This window comes from Thalassophryne amazonica, chromosome 11 (assembly GCF_902500255.1).
Source record: "Thalassophryne amazonica chromosome 11, fThaAma1.1, whole genome shotgun sequence".
Classification (NCBI taxonomy): Eukaryota; Metazoa; Chordata; class Actinopteri; order Batrachoidiformes; family Batrachoididae; genus Thalassophryne; species Thalassophryne amazonica.
Genome location: NC_047113.1, coordinates 68,425,639 through 68,447,626, shown reverse-complemented (window position 1 = coordinate 68,447,626; position 21,988 = coordinate 68,425,639). Strand labels below are relative to the sequence as shown.

Here is a 21,988-nt window from a genome sequence, read left to right as displayed (position 1 = left end):
AAAAAAAAAAACACACCACCCCGGCGGGGACACAAACACACCTTTCAAAACCTTTTTTCCAAATAGAGATTTTACCACTGAGCTACAGAGCTATTCTTTGGAAAGTTCTGGGAAACTGCCTCATATCAGGAAGGACATGGATAGTATTACAAAAAAAAAAAAAAAAATAAAATAAAATACCACACCATATAAAACACTGCATCTATCAAGTGAGCAATACAAATATGATCTGTCTGTTCCTCTGGTGATAACCCATGGTCACAGACATACAGTCATGAAATGACATGAAGGAGAAAGCAGTCAGGTGTGTTCCAGTCGGCCGCGTGGGTGTTCTGCCCAGCAACGTGTCTTGTGGACAGTGGCCACAGCACAGACATCGCGTCATGTGGAACAGAGCTCATGTGGGTGACATGATGGTCAGATCGCCCGCTGCGTGTTCTGATCTGACAGTCCGTTTCAACCTGGGGGGCTGTCAGTGTCTGCTCCATGTGCGTGCTCGCTTGCTGCAGCTTGTCGCCACTACGGTGATATATATTTTTAATTATGTCCACGTAAATACAGCAATCAAACAAATGCGCCTCACAGTAGACAGTTGTTAGCAGTGGTGGGCACAGTTCAGCTAATCCGACAGCAGATAATTATCGAAGCTAATATTTTTGCTATCGGATTAGCTCTTCAGATAAGTTTTAAAACTATCACCGGACCAGTTATCTTCTGATAAATTTAGTTCCGATAACTTTCAGTCTGATAACATTTTCTTTGCTGGAAAAGTTTACTGTCAAAAACATTTGTAAACCCTGAAATCAAACATTTTAGTCCGTTTGTTGTGTGTTTCTAGCCACAGAGCACGGTGGCTGCCTGTCGCTTGCTGATGACATCATCATTAAACGTAAAACATGATTGGCCGGTGGACGCACGGAGCATTGTGGGTAGTGTAGTTCAGGTTCACTTTGCATGTTACAGTGGCTTGTCCACTCGACACAAAAACAAAACAGACTAATTTTAACATTATTTTATTTTATTTCTTTGTGGCTGTAATTTAATCGCCAAGACTTGGCAGGGGAGAGGAGCTCTCATGGCGCAGCTGTGTGTACAGAGGGAGGGACTTTTCTTCACGTTTAGACATTATTTTGGATTTAAAACATGGATTATTTATTCAGATGAATCCCACTGAAACTAACAGGGAAGAATTTATATTTACTACGTGTATTTTACTCTGCCAATCAATGCATTAATGGATGTATTTCAGTTGTTGAAGCGGCAGGGTTCAAAGTGTGCAAAAAAAGCAGCAGCTTTTAGCTTGTAAATGACAGTGTATCTAATACCGAGATAAACTGTGACTTCTAATACTGTGTGTTACTGCTTTTGAAAGATGATGACAGTGTTTGGGGTTTTATTTATTTATTTTTATTTACTAATTTTTCATGTGTTCTTTGTGTTTATGATCCTTAAATTTACCCAGAAGCCCCTGCGGCGCTTAAAGTGAAACTGGTTTAGCAGAAGCCGACAGTGTAATCTAATGTGGCCGCGTCCAAATCAATACTAATAGTTATCGGTTATCAGTTATCTGTAATAAAGATAATTTTTTTAGCAGTTTATCGGTTTATCATCACAAAATATAACTTTTCAGTTATCTGATTGTTATCTAAGCTAACTTTTTGGTTAGCTGTGCCCACCACTGCTTGTTAGTCCATAACTGTCCAAATACAGTAGGTGTTGTGTAGCTGGAATGTCCAGAATGACAGATCACCACAGCTGCTTCTGTTGGAAGCCACGCCTCCCGTGAGTGGAGAGCACACACCCACATGTCAGTGTGTGTGTTTGCAACACTCGTGGGGAACTTAGACAAATTTCACAGCAGTACAACAGTGATTATCTGCAGTCTGCTGTCGTGCCAAGAGTGCGACTGGCCACACATTTTCTAAGTGCCATGCGAGCGGTGTTAGGTGTTCGTGCGTCACCTGGAATTTGGCCGGCACCTGCCACGAGAGGGTGCAATGGGTTCGTAGAGTGCACACTTTGTCTTTCAGGCGTTTGTGTGTGCAAATAGTTGTAGCAACTGGTGTACGAGGTGTTTGCGGCAGGGACAACATTACACAGTTTGTACATGATGCCTGTGTGCACTTCGTCCAAACTTCACACTATGGGCCCTTAATGATTTTTTTTTTTACCTCGTTTCTGTTTCTTCATTGATAAAATGCTCCAGCTAACAAAATACAAAAACAAATACAAGCATAAAATAAAGTCTTACATGACATGAATCTGGCCAAGATTTCCATACCATTCCACAACAACTACACTTCTTCTTGGCCTTTTGGATGTTTTGCAACTCATCCATGTGACTTCTTCCATTCTTTAAAGTAAGTTTACCAAATATATACACTTAGGGGGGGCAAGTCTCCATTCAGTCAATCTGTTCAACAAAAGAGATACACAATATACATTCCCCATTGTTTAGAGTTTCTCCACAGCATTATCCACAGGAGGCAAGTAGACTTTAACCAGAGTAAGAAAAACTTTATAATGATGTCTTTTTGCTTGATTTACACAATAAACTCTCCCCCTCAGGGCATATGTTGGGCATAACAGAGACTCTTACTTTTTAAAACTGAAAAAGTCACTTGAATGAATGGCAAAATGTCTTGAAGACCAAGAAGATACAGTGCATAGATACAGTGCATCTGGGAAGAATTCACAGTGCTTCACTTTTTACACATTTTGTTGTTACAGCCTTATTTTAAAATTGATGAAATTCTACACTCAACAATAATGACAATGTGAAATAAGCTTATTTATTTATTGTAAATTTATGAAAATTAAAATAAACTAAGAAAACACCTGTACATAAGTATTCACAGCCTTTGCCATGAAACTCAAAATTGAGCACAGGTGCATCTTATTTCCAATGTTCATCATTGAGATGTTTCTACAGCTTAATTGGAGTTCACCTGGGGTAAATTCAGTTGATTGGACATGATTTGGAATGACACACACCTGTCTACATATAAGGTCCCACAGTTGACAGTACATGTCAGAGCACAAACCAAGCATGAAGTCAAAGGAATTGTATGTAGAACTCTGAGACAGGATTGTCTCAAGGCACAAATCTGGGGAAGGGCACAGAAACATTTCTGCTGCTTTGAAGGTCCCGATGAGCACAGGGGCCTCCATCATTGATAAATGGAAGAGGTTCAGATCCACCAGGACTCTTCCTAGAGCTGTTCGCCCATATAAACTGAGTGATCAGGGAAAAAGGTTTTAGTCAGGAAGGTGACCACGAACCCAATGGTCCCTCTGTCAGAGCTCCTTTGTGGAGAGAGGAGAACCTTCCAGGAAGACAACCGTCTCTGCAGCAATCTACCAATCAGGCATGTGTGATAGAGTGGCCAATATGGAACCCAGTCCCAAATAAAAGGCATATGGCAGCCTGCCTCGAGTTTGCCAAAGAGCACCCGAAGGACTCTCAAACTATGAAAAACAAAATTCTCTAGTCTGATGAGACAAAGATTGAACTCTTTGGCCTGAATGCCAGGTGTCATGTTTGGAGGAAACCAAACACCATCCCTGAAGTGAAGCATTGTGGCGGCAGCATCATGCTGTGGAGATTTTTTTCAGTGGCAGGAACTGGAAGACTACTCAGGATTGAGGGAAAGATAAATGCAGCAATGTACAGAGACATTCTGGATGAAAACCTGCTCCAGAGCGCTCTTGACCTCAGATGGGGGGAAGGTTCATCTTTTAGCGGGACAATGACCCTATGTTTTTGGCTGATGTGCAGTGCCATTGATGGTGTGTATTATCGCATCCAAAGTGTTCAGTTTTGGTCTCATCTGACCAGACCATTTTTCTCCTAGTATTTCACAGGCTTGTCTAATCTTGTTCAGCAAAATTTAAACGAGCTTCAAAATGCTTTTTCTTCAGCAATGCAGTCTTGTATGGTGAGTGTGCATAAAGGCCATGGTGATGAGTGCATTACTTATTGTTTTCTTTGAAACAATTCTACCTGTTAATTCCAGGTCTTTCTGAAGCTCTCTACAATCTGTCCTTGGCTCTTGGACAACTCTTCTGATAATCCTTTTCAGTCCACTGGCAGAAATCTTGTGAGGTGCACCTGGGCTTGCCCGGTTTATGGTGAAATGATGTTCTATCCACTTCCAGATTATGGCCCCAGCAGTGCTCACTGGAACACTCAGAAGTTTAAAAATCATTCTGTAACCAGTGCCATCAGTATATTTTGCAACAATAAGGTTGCAAAGATCTTTGCTTTTACATATATGAAATGTTTCTTGTGCAATACCCTGGTAATGAGACACCTTTTTATAGTCCATTACTTGGGACTGAACCAACTGAGATTAACTTTCACAAGGTTTAGGATTAGGATTACTTATAATTACTGATAGATTTCAGATAGTGTGTTGGCTTTCCATGTATTTTTGCACCTCCCTTCTTCAGGTGTTCAATACTTTTTCCTGTGTCATTCCACATTATTACACATAACTTAATTTATGGATGTCTACGGGTTGATTTCTCTGAATGTGTGGGTTACTTGGGTTGTTACAGACATCTGATGACAATTTCATGTCAATCGCACCTTTAGAAATATATTTACCGAGAAAAATGTTGACACGTTCAATACTTATTTTACCCGCTGTATGTGTGTGTTTGTGTGTGTATATATATATATATATATATTATATATATATATATATATATATATATATAAACGAGTTAATCAATTACCTAGATGGATTTAGAACTCGTGCGTCATTGTGTTCATGATTGTTATAATTTGTAAAATTTACACTCACATATTGTTACATATATGTACCTTTCTGAGTCCTAATATTGTGATATTTTGTGCATTCAAAATATTAAAATATTTCTTTAAAGCAGCATTTATACTGATATATATTTATCATTTCAATGCATGTTAACCTCCTCCTTTTGTAAAAAACAGTGGGCATTTTTAGTCCCCCAAAATCTCAGTGATTGTTATGAAAAGAGGGGGATATTTCAGGGTAACCTCCTTCAAATTGGGTGTTTTTCATTTCATTGAACAAACATGCTGCCACATATCATGACACTGACATAATCAGGTAGTTCAGTGGTCACACTGCAAATAGCGTGAAATCAACACTACCATAGTGTTAAACTGGGTCACTCAGTGTTACATAAAGGTGATCATCTGTAATAGAATTTATTTATGCTATCATAAAATTTACTTCACATTGTGATAGAGTTGATGTAACACTCTTTGGGACCATACTATGTACTATCTGCAGACAGTTTTTCTCAGAAAATTTTACAGAGTACCATCTGTTCTGTTTATTAAGTACAGCGAAATCTAGCTAATTACTAGAATATCTTGTTAAAAGTTTAAAAATCAGAAGGGGTCTTAGCACACTGTATCCCTCCACCAAGGCACAGACAAAAACAAACAATGCATCAGATTTTATGGTACAGGATTTATTGTCAGGTAAAATGACACGTGTTTTCGCTATATAAATAATCACATGAAGGAACATACAAGACATGGCTATATGGATGTGAGAGCAGCGTATGAGCCCAATGTGCTTTGTACAGAGTGTGATGAGAGTGACAGTGCCTACAAAACACTTTTTAGCATTTAAAAAAAAAAATGGTTTCATGACACCAAATCTAAATAATTATTAAAATCAGGATTCTTCATACAAAATTTTTTGAAATGATGCTCTTTGAATCAGAGTAAGAACAAGTCTCAACAACATGATGCAAACAAAATTAGAAATAATCATAACAACATACTAACCCCCTTTAATTTGGATTTAGGAATGTTTTTGTATCCATTCCCAAACTTGTCACATCAACTGGCTGTAAAACTAATGATGTACTTGTGTTATAAAGGGGTGATCCATTGTTTTAGGTTTTATATTTTTAGATAGTTTATATTATGGTGTTCATTTTTTTCTCTTTTCAAGTAAAAGGAATAATGTTCAAAATTTTTGCAAAAATGAACCTGATTTTTTTTATATTTATAAAATAAAAGGGTAAAACCTCAAAGGGGTTGAGTACTTTAACAGATGCTGTATTTCATAAAATATAGGGTTTCAATCATGCTCAGAAAATATGGAAACCCTTTTTAAATTTGCAGAAGAATCAGACATAATAGAGTCACAGCCAGCTGCTATGTACAGAACATAAATGAAGATCGGAGGTTGTCTGCGGAGTAGCACGGTGCCAGGGCTAAGAATTAACACATAAGAGAGGAAACCAAAACATACAAAGTTTAAACAGGAAGTACAGAATCAGTTCATATAAGCTATGCACATTAAAAGTCCATATTCAGTGTGAGAGTGGCTGCAACATGTTTGCCGCTGAGTCAGAGTGCTCGACTAAAAATGCATAGAATGTTCCATTTTAATTACCAGTCATTATGCAAATCAGATTCTGTTTTCTACTCTTTCTACTCTTCTAATCTTTCACAAAAGCTCTTTTCAGACATGTATCACTAACATACCCCAAACTAACATGTCTGTAAAATTAGTGCTGGAAATTCTAAAATAATCTCAGGTGGAGTTAAATTTCCTTCATGGCTAAAGTCTTCTGGTAAAGGTTTGACCATGATTATGTCAGAGACGAAGCAAGAAATCAGAAATGTTGAGCTTTTCAATGCTATAAGGGTGATTCTTTAACTACGGGCACTATTGGCCTTGTAAATGTAATTTCCACCACGCCATTGCCTTACAATATAAAGCGCCTTGGGGTAACTGTTTGTTGTGATTTGGCGCTATATACATGTGCTCTGATGTCACTGTTTATCTCCATAGAAACTACCCAAACAATCTTTCATACAAACTGTTTAAAGGGACATTACAGTGTTGTGGTGGAAATTACGGCAATAGTGTGGGACAATTACATTTTGTTAAAAAAAATCACAACAGTTGTATGACATTGAATACCCCAATTATGTTTTGATTATTTCACTGATATTTTATTCAGAGATATTTTAAAACATTAGAAAAAACATTTCTTTACCATTCATTTTTATCATTGAAGATTAAGTCTGGGTGTGGGACAAGCACAAAACGGCAATATTTGCATATAATGATGCTGAAAAAAGGTGAAAAAGTCATCATAGACTACTAGAACAAATTTCTTAACACACTTTCATTGTAAAGATAACTATAAAAGTGTGAAATTTCCCCTTTTTTGTTTTTCATACAATATGATCAAAGGACATAATAAGTGCCCGTAGTCTAAGAATCACCCGTAATTTTTTTTTTAAAGCTAATTGGTTCATTTAGTTTTTTGAGCAGCTTAAAATAAGTTTTCTAAACTATTTACAATATATTAATTTGCATTTTAAACACACAAAACAAAGAGGATTATTGGATTATTGGAAAAATTGGAGCTGCCTCTAACGCCTCATACACCTGTCACCACAACCATTCACGCACACCAGCAGCTGAAAGACAGAGAGTGCCCCTCGGCAGGTGTCGGCCACTGTCGAGCTGGCTGTGAAATTTGTCTAAATGATATGAATGTCAAGCTCAAACGTGGGTGATGTGACATTCATATCACCAGCTGAGTGTACACATGATCTGACGGTCCATTACACCTGGCACAGCCTGTTGAGGTGCGCGCTGTGCATTCGAGCCATCCCGTCGCAAAAGCGATATATGTTTTTGTGTATTTCCATGTGAGGAGAGCAGGTACACACATGCACATCATGATGGACAGTTGTAAGCTCATCTCCTTCAAAACATGGTACGTGTTTTCCAGCTGCGACGTCCAGGTCCAGAGATCTCAACAGCAGCGGCTGTTCGTGGCCACGCCCACATTTTCATTCAGCCCCCAGAACAAAGCATCACTCTCCGTTTCTGTAATATGTGTTCATTTTTTTTTGTTATTTGTTATGTAATTGTGCATGTAGTTATTGTAGTAATTATTTATACAGCTGGCTGGACATAATAAGACATAATAAGAGCACATGACTGTACGTCTATGACCATGGGTCATGTACAGAGGAACAGGGAGATCATACTTGTATTGTCCGCTTGATAAGAGGGATTACATATTGAAGGTTGCAGTGTTTTTATTGTGTGTGTGTTTTTATTATTTTTTTCCATAGCAGCAGCGCGATGTGGTACCACACCCTCCAGCTGCTCACACTATGATCCCACTGTGACAGTTTCATGCACACTTGTGCACATTCACGTTGGCTCTATGATTTCAGGGTTTGCTCATTCAGGCTGTTTTGCTGTGATTTGTACCTATTCATGCTATGTGTGAAGCCTTAATCAGTGAATTACTTTTTGAAGCAATTGCAAATTTTCAGGATCTGATCACACAAACTGATCACACATTTTACTAACTTACTTATAAATTTATATTTACAGCCGGTTAACATTACAGTCAGTCCCTTTTATGCCAATTTGTGACAAGTTGGGTAGCCCCTTTGCATCATTCAGTGATGTGCGGGTAGCAATTTAACAAAAAATGGTCTAATTTCTCTCTGATAACGGCTTAAATCCCGTATCATCTGTCAACACAACAGTGAACATTTATCTGTGTTTGAATTATGATTACAGTTAGGGATAGGATTAACGCTTCCCCTTTGTCACTAGCTGACACGAAGGGGCTACCCAACTAGTCACATTTTGATGTTCATTCACAGCAAGGGTTTTGTTTCAAAATGTGACAAGTTGGTTGTGAGAATGTGTTGCTTTGGTTACCACTGATTTAATTTGAACAGCTTTAATCTTTTGTTAAAGCTTTTATCTTAAATAAAAACAAACAAACAAAAAAAACACCCATTTTGCCACACTTAATCCATATTAGACTATTTGAGTTCAACAGTCATGACCTTCAGTTTGGCATTTCAGTGTCATTACTGCTGACTTCATATTAGTGTGCATTTGTAACCTTAGTTGTATCTTTAAGCAATTCCCAGAAAAAAGTGAATATAATGATCCCCATATAGATACCATAAGCTTTAGACCAAAATTTCAACCTTGTCCTGTGACCTTGACTTCTGACCAAATTATTTTTCAAAATAAAATTACTTTGTCCTTGGCTGATCATCAATCATTACACCAAGTTTCATCCAAATTGAATCAGTTGGATTCTTTTTTATTTTATACACACATGGCCACAAAGAACCATGTAATAAGTTTTACAGTTTGATATAATTAATAATATAGAATATCATGCATGCTATTTCCATAAAGGTCCCGCCATGTTTAACCAGAGCCATGAAGGAAGCATGCGGTGAAGTTGACGCATGTTTGAAAATCGAAATTCAGTCAGTTCAATGCAGCATTAAGATTTGCATGCCTGAAAAGAGCTGAAGCTTGGGTGAGCTCATCCTCAAAACTGTTCTAAAATGCATGCTTGCAACAGTGCATTCTATTGTAATCTAATCTGTAATCTATATATATTTTGGTCCAGAGAGAAGAAAGTGAAGATTTTTTCTTTTCTTTTTTTTTTTTTTACACATCAGTGCTCCATTGACTCTTTGCTAAAGAACATTCAGAATACTTGAATACCACAACATGTAGTGTGTATAAAGCGGATACAGTTGAACAATCATCACCACTAACTTTCATTTTTCTGCTTTGTACTTTTCAAAAATAGAAAAAAAAAAAAAAGATTTAAATCTTGCCATGTTGGTTATAATTTAGGATCAAAGCTTACCGAGTGTGCCACCATAATGAACCGCTCAGTCTCCACTTCAAATGGGACAGAATCATTGCTGGGGCTCGCTTAATTTGACAGACAGATAGATTTGTGAGGAACCACGAATGGAGGGTTAAAGTAAGAGGTGTACTCCACAGTTACACCGGGAATAATTACACTAAATTGTTAAACAGGGGATTTTTACCTGGAAGGCACAGGGAAAAGTTAGGGATGGGCTTACGTAAATGCCAACAGTTACTCCTGACATATACAGTATAAATTTTTATTTTGTTTATTTTTTGGCCAATAAATGTTCATAATTTTATCCAGAAATAATCTACAGCATTCCCACACACCAAATACAACCATTTGTGTACAATAACACTATGTTGCAAATTTTATTTATGGATTCATGTTTATTTTATTGAGAAATCATGCTGCAAGCAACTCTATGTAGACTTTGGGATGAACCACTCCATGGGAACAAAAATTTCAAGCTAGATTTAAAACATTGGATCCATCGAGTATTAACAGGTGGTCCACGAGTTATGTTCCGTCAGTACAAAGGAACGGACATTTGCACAATTATTTTTTAAATCCCAGTTATGTCGATTTGTATGTACTATGAACGAGAGAACTAGTCTGTATAATTCCTTGGTCAGGCTACCACACCTTTATGTGTAGCACGCATATGTATGGAAGCTGGAGAAATGGCTTTGTTCCGACTTGCATCAAAATCCGTGTTAAGTAGAATCTTAGGAACCAAACTCGCGGACCGCTTGCAGTTTTGTTTACTGGTTTTCAGTTCCTCATCCAATGTAATTACAAATGATCAGTTTGGTTTCTGAATCTGTGGTATTCACTATCTTGAAAAATAACAAAAATCTGCAACAAAATTCATTGCAACAGTACCTTTGAGGGGGAAATAGATCACTGGGCCTTGATGATGGACCTAAGACTCCCCAACCCAGACCACAACATTGCCTTTAAGGACATCAGTGATCTCACAATTAAGCTTGCTGAGCCGTCCATCTAGAATGAAGAGAGAATCTCTGGATGGTGTCATGAGGTACTGCCCAAACAGTCCGCTACCCACCATTACCCTGTTCCTACTGCTCCATGGCCACTCAAATGCTTTGGTGGCCTCTTTCAAACTCTTGATCATCTTAACTTTGCCGGTGCTCAGCTCCACAAACAGAGCATCAGTTTGACGGCCGGAGCTGCCGAACACGTTGTACTGGTGGAGCTCGGTGAAGGAGCGCTGGAATGCCAGGTCAGAAATGTGCAGGTTAGTGTGGATGTCAAAAGGGTCCTGGATCTCCCCTCGCTCTGAGATCAACTGGATTCTCATCAGGCCATCACCATCATCAACAGTGACCATGTAGTGGCCGTCTGGAGATGCAAAGGCGGTACCGGTGACATCACTGTTTTGGCCAATCACAGCATCTGTCACACTGTCCAAGATGAGCTGCGGCTGAGCGGCACCAGTGGAATCAGGCATACAGCTGACAAAGTAGTAACCACCGAGGTGGGTGTAGGCGATAGACTTTGGGATGCAGTTATACTGACGTAAACTGATGTTTTTCACATACGATGTCGTCTCCAGGTCAATTTTGTGGAGGACAGGTTCATTTCGATGAAGGATGAGGCCAAATCTGCAGACAATTTGAAAAGAAAAAAATTCAATCAATAACACATTTTTCCATTTACAACCCCAATTCCAATGAGTTGGGACATTGTGTAAATTGTTAGGGAATTAGGGTTGTCTGTTAACCTCAAACTATATGTATTCTTTTTGTCTGGGTTTGAGTTTTGTTTGGTTATCTGTTTTTGTCAGGCATGGAACAAACCGGGTGGACACAAATCCAAACTCTCACAGTGAATGCAGTTAGAATTATACTCAACAAAAATATAAACGCAACACTTTTGGTTTTGCTCCCATTTTGTATGAGATGAACTCAAAGATCTAAAACTTTTTCCACATACACAATATCACCATGTCCCTCAAATATTGTTCACAAACCAGTCTAAATCTGTGATAGTGAGCACTTCTCCTTTGCTGAGATAATCCATCCCACCTCACAGGTGTGCCATACCAAGATGCTGATTAGACACCATGATTAGTGCACAGGTGTGCCTTAGACTGCCCACAATAAAAGGCCACTCTGAAAGGTGCAGTTTTGTTTTATTTGGGGGAGGGGGGGGGGGATACCAGTCAGTATCTGGTGTGACCACCATTTGCCTCATGCACTGCAACACATCTCCTTCACATAGAGTTGATCAGGTTGTCAATTGTGGCCTGTGGAATGTTGGTCCACTCCTCTTCAATGGCTGTGCGAAGTTGCGACGACGAACTGGAGTCAGGTCGAGACCCCGATGAGGACGATGAGCATGCAGATGAGCTTCCCTGAGACGGTTTCTGACAGTTTGTGCAGAAATTCTTTGGTTATGCAAACCGATTGTTTCAGCAGCTGTCCGAGTGGCTGGTCTCAGACAATCTTGGAGGTGAACATTCTAGATGTGGAGGTCCTGGGCTGGTGTGGTTACACGTGGTCTGCGGATGTGAGGCTGGTTGAATGTACTACCAAATTCTCTGAAACGCCTTTGGAGACGGCTTATGGTAGAGAAATGAACATTCAATACATGAGCAACAGCTCTGGTTGACATTCCTGCTGTCAGCATGCCAACTGCACGCTCCCTCAAATCTTGCGACATCTGTGGCATTGTGCTATGTGACAAAACTGCACCTTTCAGAGTGGCCTTTTATTGTGGGCAGTCTAAGGCACACCTGTGCACTAATCATGGTGTCTAATCAGCATCTTGATATGGCACACCTGTGAGGTGGGATGGATTATCTCAGCAAAGGAGAAGTGCTCACTATCACAGATTTAGACTGGTTTGTGAACAATATTTGAGGGAAATGGTGATATTGTGTATGTGGAAAAAGTTTTAGATCTTTGAGTTCATCTCATACAAAATGGGAGTAAAACCAAAAGTGTTGCGTTTATATTTTTGTAGGTTTAATAGTATAAACAAGCAAGGATTCAGTACACGTGTGGTCCAGCAGTGAAGTGATGGTACAGGCAGACGGGAGACAGAGCCTAGGTCTAATAAACAGGCTGAAGTCAAAATACACGGTGTGATGGCATTCAAAGGCAAAGACAAAAATGTGGTCGTGGACAGAACAATGTCAAATACCGGCAGGCTGATCACAAGGCAAAACAAGACAACGGGTGAGGGCTGAAAAGTGAAATACATTGAACACAAATACATTGAATCTGGCAGGGGAGTGTGAGACTGTGAAGGTTTAAATAGTGGCAGGCTAATTAGGGAGTGGAAATAGGAACAGATGTGCAGAAGACTGTAGAAGGGGCTGGCCGAGAAAGAGAAGAGCAGCTGCAAGAAGGTGCAGTGAGACAAAAAGCAAAGCAGACTGGGGCAAGATAAACAAGTGACAGATAAAAAAAAAACAATGGTGACAAACATGATGTGCTCAAGACAAACAATAATAGATGTAAACAACACAAAGGGAGCAACCAAGGAAATATCATGATCAGCCTAAAAAGAAAGATAAGCAAATAAAGGCTATAATCCAAAACCAAAGCAGAACAGATACTGACTTAACCCTCTGGGGTCCGAGGGCATTTTTTGGACAGTTCACTTGCCTGTCATAAATGTTTTATTATTGTTGTTAACAGCTCTCCCTGCATCCCACAATCAAGTTTTATGTCTCTTTTTTTCAGGACAACCTGTTCTTTCATAATATATATGCTTAAGTTGTATTTTATAAGTATAATAAAGGTTTACAATCACAAATAAAGAAAAAATAAAGCGGAAAATAATTTTCCACACACATTTATTCAAAACACACAGCAAACTGTAATAAACAACTGTTCTGACACTTTATAAAGGTAATTTGAGGTCTTGTGTGAAAGACTGTACAACAAAAAACTTCAAACAATAAACACAAATGCACATTTTAAACAATATATACAAAATGGTCTATGCGTTTATGCTCCAGTCTGAGGAGCGGCCCCTCTCCCTCACCCCATTGATATGGTAAACAGTGCTTTATGCCAGAGGGAGAGAGTCACAGAGTAATCCAGTAACATTCAAATGAAACTCATGGAGCAATCCTGATAGGTACACACTTTGTTTGAGCAGGTGAGATTGTCATGTGAACGCTCTCCGTCTGCTTTCACTTTTGCTGTGGCGCAGGGAGCATTGGAGAAGTTAGGGGCCTATTCAAATGAGCCAACTAGTAAGATATCACTCCTGAAAACGATCTTTGGTTGATCATGCAAGGCAAATCTGCCCTACAATTGGATTTTGGAAAACCATGTGACGGTGAGCCAATTCCAATTGGACACTCACATTGCGCATGTCATCACACAGCTTCTAAGAGGAGTACAAAGATTTCCGATGGTGGATCGAAAGTCCGTGGAGTTAACTTTTCAGCAAAAAAAGTAAGTTTCTATCTCATATCATTAAAAAGTTATTTATAATTTAGTAAAGCTTGGTCCCAGCTGTCGTATATGATGGCGTGGGCCCCAGAGGGTTAAGTATAAAAGTAAATGCAATAACAGATAATGAGATGGAAAAGCAAACTACAAGAACAGGGTTCAACAACCAATAGAGCAGGAGACTCTAGACTGGAGTGGTAAGATGGCGTAGAACGGCACAGCACAACTGGAGCGAGACTTGACGACGCAGCATTTCAAGAAATAGAAAAAAACCTGCTGGATTAAATTTAATATCTACAAATAACAACAAAAGAAAGCCTTAACGACAACAGCTTTTGGCAGACGTGGATATCTGGAACCGACAATAGTGGATTGCATTGCGGATTTGGAAAACTACATCCATCACTACTTCCAGGCCTGCTGCTCGGACATGGCTTCTCTGGCACACAAAGACGACAACAACCCATGTAAACATAAGAAAAAGGACTCCTGTACAGACACGCAGGATCTCCAGACAATGGAGGTGGAGGTAAGTGTGCTCCATTCCATAAACACAAAGCTGGATTCACTCATGGCGTTACACACTGAGATTAAAGACATTTGGGTAAGCCTCAACTTTGCATATGAAAAAATAGAACGGTTGGAGTGTGAAAATAAATCACTCAAAGCATCGGTGGACTTATTAACCAAAAAAAAACCAGACATGCTAACCAAAGAAAACAAGAAGACAAATGAAAAAATACTGGATATCCAGTCTAGGAGCATGTGTGACAACTTAATTTTCTCAGGGATACCAGAAAACCCTGCCTCAGACAATCCAGAAACCCTCTTAAAAGACTTCATGCTTTCCAAACTCAAACTTCCTTCAGCTACTGCCGATAACATCACTTTTCATCATGTGCACAGACTCGGTGGACCCAAGAGCAGAAGACCTCGGCCCATCATCGCCAAACTGGAACACTACAAACATAAAGACCTCATTAAAAGCAAAGCCAGAGAGCTCAGAGGCACCAACTTTGGAATAAATGACAAGTTTCCAAAAGAAATCAACGACCGCAGAAAGATTCTTTACCTGATCATGAAACAGCACAGACAAAATAATGAACGTGCGTACTTGGTAGTAGATAAACTGTATATACATGGTCAGCTGTATCAAAATCCATCCATAACCCCGTGGCTCTTTTGAGGATGTCCGCAGTCTTAAGAAGATGGATAATTTAAACACGCTCCCACCGCACGCAGTCTCTCCTGAAACTACACGCACACTTTAACTTGTTTACACCCGTTACACTCACTCAATATGCACAGGTGTCATTTATGTTTTATGTATGTCGTACTTGTGTCTGTTTGTCTTTTTGGAGAGCCTTTTCAATATGGAGTATCAGAATTCTTTTTTTCTTTAATATGCATCCACTAAAATTGGTGTCATGGAATGTATGTGGCATTCGCTCACAGGCAAAGAAGGTAAAAATCATGAATCACATCGAAAAATTAAATGCAGATATTTGTCTTGTACAAGAAACACATTTATCTAAAGCAGAGGAAAATTTACTGACCGGCCCAATATTTAGTCAGTGTTTTTCAACTTTTTATAACAGCAGACAGAGAGGAGTAAGTATATTAGTTCATAGAAGAGTTCCAGTCATTCTTAATAACTCTGTGACAGATCCTGAAGGTCGGTATATAATAACCCAGGCGACTATTTTGAGTGAAATATTTACAATTGTTAATTTATATGCTCCCAACAATGATGACCAACCCTTTTTTCATACATTGCTTTCACAAATTTCTAATTTAATGCCCAATTTGGCAGTCAACATTGGAGGGGACTTTAACGTTGCTTTAAACCCGTCTTTAGATCTTTCCAGTTCTCCAACATCTGTAAGGCTTTCTCAGTCTGCCAAAACTATAAAGGAGTATATGGATGACTTTGGTTTGGTGGATAGTTGGAGAATCAAAAATACATTGACAAAGGAATACACATTTTTCTCTCCTGTATATCAGTCTCATTCTAGAATTGCCTTGTTCCTCTCTAGTAAGTCTATAACTCCCAAAATGAATTCTAAAATTCATTCCATCACTATCAGCGATCATGCTCCTGTGTCACTCTCCGTACAAATAGAATCCACTATTATACTGTCTCACTCATGTCGCTTCAACACCTCACTTTTAAAGGACTGTGAATTTCACAAAATCATAAGGAAAGAGTGGGCAGACTTTATAGAAAGAAATGACTCGCCGAGTGTTTCTCCTTTGCTTTGGGAAACAGAAAAGGCAGTAATTAGAGGGAAAATTATTTCATATTCCTCTTATAAAAAGAAAATGGTGCATAAATTAGAAATTGACCTTGAAGAAAAAAATAAACATTTAACAAACAAATATGTGGCAGACGCAAGTGATCAAACTCTGTCTGAATTAAATAATGCAAAATTCCAACTTGACAATATTATATTGAAAATACAGAGTTCGTCATTCAACGACTTAGATATAATAATTTCGAACAAAATAATAAAACAGGTAAATTTCTGGCAAATCAATTACAATGCAATAAGGAAAAATCAAGCATAACATCTATCCGGGCTGGGAACTACACACAGTCACCACAGGAAATTAATCAGATATTTAAGAACTATTATAGTAATCTATATTCATCAGAGAATGCACCTAATCCAGTAGATATCCAGTCATTCCTTGATAATCTGAACTTACCTCAACTTTCTAAAGAGCACACTGAATCATTAGACACTCCTGTAACTATCATAGAACCACATGCACCTTTGAATAAAATGCCTAATGGCAGGGCTCCGGGTCCAGATGGCTTTCCTCCTGAATTCCTGAAACATTTTTGGGAGATACTGGGTCCACTATTCTTTAGGACTGTTTTAGAAATTTGGACTAAAGGTCAAATTCCCACTCATATGAATACTGCAGCAATAAAACTTATACTGAAACCACAAAAGACCCTACTCTGACCTCTAATTACCGTCCGCTATCATTAATAAATACTGATGTAAAAATCATTGCTAAGGCATTGGCATCTCACTTTGAAAAAATATTGCCATCAATAATACATAAGGACCAAACTGGGTTTATTAAAGGTCCACATTCTACCAATAATGTCAGAAGACTTCTCAATCTCATTGACAAATCACAGCGTAGCAATACAAAGGCAATAATGGTGTCATTGGATACAGGAAAAGCCTTTGATAGAGTCAGTTGGACTTTTCTTATTAGAGTCCTTCATAAATTTGGCTTTGGAGAATCATTTATTCATTGGATCACAACTCTATATAACTCACAAAAGGCCACAGTCACAACTAATGTGATTACCTCTCAAAGTTTCACTTTGCAAAGAGTGACTAGACAAGGCTGCCCACTCTCACCGCTATTATTCGCAATATTTATCGAACCACTTGTGGCTGCAATATGTCGGAACGTCAACGTCAAGGGTATCAACTCTTCAATGTCTGACCACAAAATCAATTTATATGCTGATGATATCATACTATATCTCCAAGAACCCTCAAAATCACTACAAGAAGTATTTAAACTGATCACTACTTTCTCACAACTATCAGATTGCTCAATTAACTGGTCAAAATCAATAATACTTCCTTTAACTGAGGATTCATGGAATCAGACGTGGGCATGCGGGCAGTGGCGGTCCTAGAGTGATTTACTCCCTGGGCGAAACCCCCTGCGTGCGCCCCCCCCCCCCCCGCGCGCGCACACTAACATGGACACCACCTCCGCCCCACCACCCATGAAAACACTAACTTCGTCCAGAACACCCACAATCCCACAAATTAACTCACAACAGCTATTTTCAAGAACAAATTTCCGGTTTTAATGACTACTGCAATAACAAACACAAAGAAATTGGCACAGTCTAATGTGTCATCATCCATGGACTTATCTGCAATGATCATCTCAAAAGTTAGCAGGAGGGCATCATAATTGTTTGCCACAGTGCTCACTATCCGTGATGTGAAATTCCATTGAGTGGGAGCATTTCTGGGCAACCTTGAGCAGCCTGCAGACTCAAGAAAAGACATCCTCTTTGTGGATTTTGAGAAAAATGTGGCAAACCCAGAGAGTGATGCAAAAAATATTCTGCACTCAGATAAGCATTTAGCCCCCTGAGACAGAACCAGATTCAGTCTGTGTGCATAGCAATGCACAAACATTGCACTGGGGGCTATTGCTTTAACTTTGGCCTGCAAACCATTGAGAGCTGAAGCCATGACAGCAGCCATGGCTTCTTCGTAAGGAAGACTATCAAATGGCTTCGCCAAAATCCGGTCCACAACATTCAAATTGTCTGCCATTATGTGCAGCTTGCTACCTAGTTAGCTCGCTAGCTGGGACTGGCGCGAGGCTAGTGTGAAGTTTGTCCGCCTGTGAGTGCTTTGTGACGGTGAAGGAGCTCAGCAGCACCCGCTGCTCGGTAGGCACAGAAACTGCGATAGAAGTCAGAAAGAGTGATAGAAGTCAGTCTCCAAACACAAGCAGCTACAAAAAAACACCAAAAATAGAAGCTTGATTTGTCACTAGTCGTTTTTAACAAAGAAAATACAGCTAAGAGGATTAGGAAAGTCTCCGGTTCAACTCAGAACAGAATTAAAATGCTCCCATGGATGTTTACACCAAAAGATCGCTGATTCGCTCATTTCGTTGTCAATCAAAAAGGGATTCAGCCTCAGACAGATCATCCAATCATCATGCAGAAGCTGAGCGTCCGGGCCAGCTGAGGCCAGCCCACTGCCCCATAGACCCCCAGATACGCTGAGCATCTGATGAGCCGGACAAAGCCCAGCATTTATCCAATGACTCGTCTCATTTCTCTGCACTCTTTGTGTCGCTATTGAACTCTGTGGACCGTTTAAAGCACTGTGAAGCTGCAGGAATGAGTGAGGGGAAAGCTGCGTCGTTACCAGTGATAAGAAGCTAATTCTGAACAAAAGTTGAGCGCGTTGTAACCATGAACCCCCCCGTCAGGACAACCCCCCCACCCCGGTTTTTTTTTTCCCCCGCACGGTCGTGCCACCCCCCAACCCCCCCCCCCCCCCCCCCGCGCGCGATGCCGCCCCGGGTGGCTGTCCGGTCGGCTGCCCGGTCGGCCCGCCTCCAGGACTGCCCCTGCATGCGGGGATGGTCTGGTGTCTGTGTGGGGGGTCCTGGACTTGCTGGGGAATTTGGGGTTGGGGGTGGGAGTCCGGGGGTCTGGAGGGTTTGCTTTCTGGTGCTGCCTGTTGGCTCCGCGGGCTTCCGGGGGGTTGGGTCGGGTGCTGGCCCGCGCTCCCTTCGGCTCCTCCCTTGCGGGGGGGTGGGTGTGCCTCTGTGCCTGGGGAGCTTGGGCAGCTGGCCGGCCCACCAGTGGGGGCCCAGGTGCTGCGCCGCAGTGCGTCTGGTCCTATTGGTGGTGGGGGTGGGGAGTTGGGATCCATCATTCCTTTTCAGTTGGGACTGTCTGCTCTGCCGTTGGTGGGGTTGGGGTCCGGTACCTGGGCGGGGGGTGGTGCCTCTCCCCGGGGCTTGGGTGTATGTGGCATCCCGTGCCCCGGCCTCTCCCTTCGGGTTTGTGGGGCCCTCCTGTCTCCCTTTGGCTCCTCGGCTGCCCCTGCCGCTCCGGGATCCCATCCTGCACCTTCCCTGGTTCGGAGACCTCCGGGCAGGGTGGCCTGTCCATCTGCGGCTCCCTGGCCCCCTGTCTCCCCTGTCTCCCCTGTTGGTTTGTTCCTCCCTGGGCCTCCGGTGCTCCTCTGGGGCTGCCAGCCTCCCCCCATCTCGTGGTTTCCCTGGCACCTCCGTCGGATCTGGGGTTGGGCTGGGGGCCTTGTGGGGCCGGTGTATGTGGTCCGCTCCCTGCACCGCACCTCTCCTTCCGCCTGCTGCTTGGGGTTGGGCTTCACATGTCACACCCTTTTAATACCCTTCACCAGGTTAGTACCTGCACGCACATCATATTGGGTTGTTAGTAGCACATTGTAGGGTTCATGTAGATTTGTGGTCGGGTGTTGAGATGGGTTTGCAGGACAGTCTGTGGCACAGCTGTGCGCTGCAGCCTTCCACTACCACTCCTGCCTTGCAATTTTAATGCACACAGTTTATTTCTACACATTTAGTAAACACCTTCAGTAATTTAGAGTCAGGGTCACCAGGCGGTGGTGGGTTTGCAGGGCAGGCTGTGGTACAGCGGTGTGCCGTGGCCACCCATAGCAGTCTGCCACCTGCCATCTCTTGCCCTGCTTCTAATGCAACACTTTATCTTTGCTCACTTAGGGGGTTGTACACAGCAAGGGAGAATAATTATAACAACTATGGTGTGGTTGGTAGGTAGGGTGAGTGTGGCATGTGGGGTTGGCCCGAAATGGCTGTGGATGGCTATGGCTCTGGGGTAGGGAGTCTGCCTCGCCCATTCTGCCGTGGTCCCATGGCCCTGCTCTGGGCCTGTGGGGCCCGGGGTCCCGCGGCCCATTGTGGGGGTGGATGGTGGCGGTGGGGCACGAGTGTTGGCACTGGGGGGGTTGGGGGCCATGGTCTCCACAGGTTGGTGCCCCACTCTCGCTCGGTTTGGGGAGCCCTGCTGGCTGTGATGGGGGGCCTGGCTGTTGGGGAGCCTTGTGCACTTCCTGGCCCTGAGATTGAGCCTCGCCTCTTGTCTGGGGGCCAGGCCCCGCCCTCGTATGCCTCGGTGGTCCCTACCTGTGCTTTGGATTTGGTTGCGGTGGCTCCTTTGCCCCCGTCTTTGCAGCCACTCGCTCCTGCCTTTGGGGGCCGTGGCCCTGGTGGTGTGGTTCTGGGGCGGGCTCATGCCGGCGCCCTGTGTGCTTCCTTTGGATATGGGGCTGCTCCCTGTGCCTCGTGAGGAGGGGAGGTCTCGAGGGTGCGTACCGGCACCGTCAGGCTGCTCCCCTGTTGGTTTGTCATGCTGCCCGGTGGCTCTGGGGGCTGCCCTTCCTGGCCCCTGTGCCCTTCCGCTGCCCTTTTTCTCCTTGTTTCTTCTAGGGCCCTGCGTCCTGGACCCATTTCCGTCGATGCTCGCAGCCAGCTGCATGGCTTCTGACATGCTGGAGTGGTCCATGTTGTATGGTAATGTTCTGTACTCTTGTCTTGGCCCAACACACCAGAAACAGTAGTGATCAGATATTTAGCTGTGATCTGGGTCTCTGTGCGTGGATGGTTGTGTGTTTGTGGCCATCACCACAATTCCGTTTTGGGTGCTCTCAAGGGGATCAAGACTCTGGTGTCCTACATTAGGGTATGGATGCTCACTAATTAGACAACAGACTGTTGCTGTCACTGTTTGTTCATGCGTGGTTGTTTGTCCTGGTATGTTGTACAGTTGGGGCACCATCTCCTCAATGTCTCACGTATAGTTACTGTCTTCACCACTCGTCTTTCATTCTTGTCTGTCTTTGTGTTGTTTTGGTGGTCGGCCCTTCCTGATAGAAGTTGTCAGTTGGCTTTGAGTAGGATGTTGTAGGCTGATCGGGAAGGGCGGGATGGGGGTCACACACACCACATTCACTCATGCACTACATACTTTCTGTCTTCCAAGAATAAATTGCATATATGGGTATTAATGTTCATAAATGGTTCTGCCAGTGTGGCATTTAACATTACTATATATGCAGACATGGGGAAAAGAAAAAAAAAAAAAAGCAAACTACAAGTCAAATGGAAAATAAATGGCAGAACACAAAACCAGTGACAAAAGAATACGGATGATGTAAACGAAGGGCTACACAAAATAAATGATAAACAGAGAATGCAATGAATAACTAAAGAAACATATCCCAATACTAAATACAGAAAGTAAATGAAGCAAAACCAGACTATAAAGTCATCAACAGAAAACCAAACCA

The 21,988-nt window shown here is 41.7% G+C and overlaps 1 protein-coding gene across 6 annotated transcripts in view; it reads right to left on the bottom strand.

Annotated features, from left to right (window-relative positions):
- Nucleotides 1-9,418: 9,418 nt before the first annotated feature.
- The window catches only part of fstl5 (follistatin-like 5), a 661,980-nt gene continuing 649,410 nt past the window's right edge, over nucleotides 9,419-21,988 (bottom strand). For all 6 annotated transcript variants that reach the window (XM_034182069.1, XM_034182072.1, XM_034182073.1 and 3 more), the window contains one exon: nucleotides 9,419-11,312. In XM_034182069.1, the coding sequence (XP_034037960.1) occupies nucleotides 10,610-11,312 (703 nt within the window). In that variant the 3' untranslated portion in view covers nucleotides 9,419-10,609. The remainder of the gene's footprint in view (nucleotides 11,313-21,988) is intronic.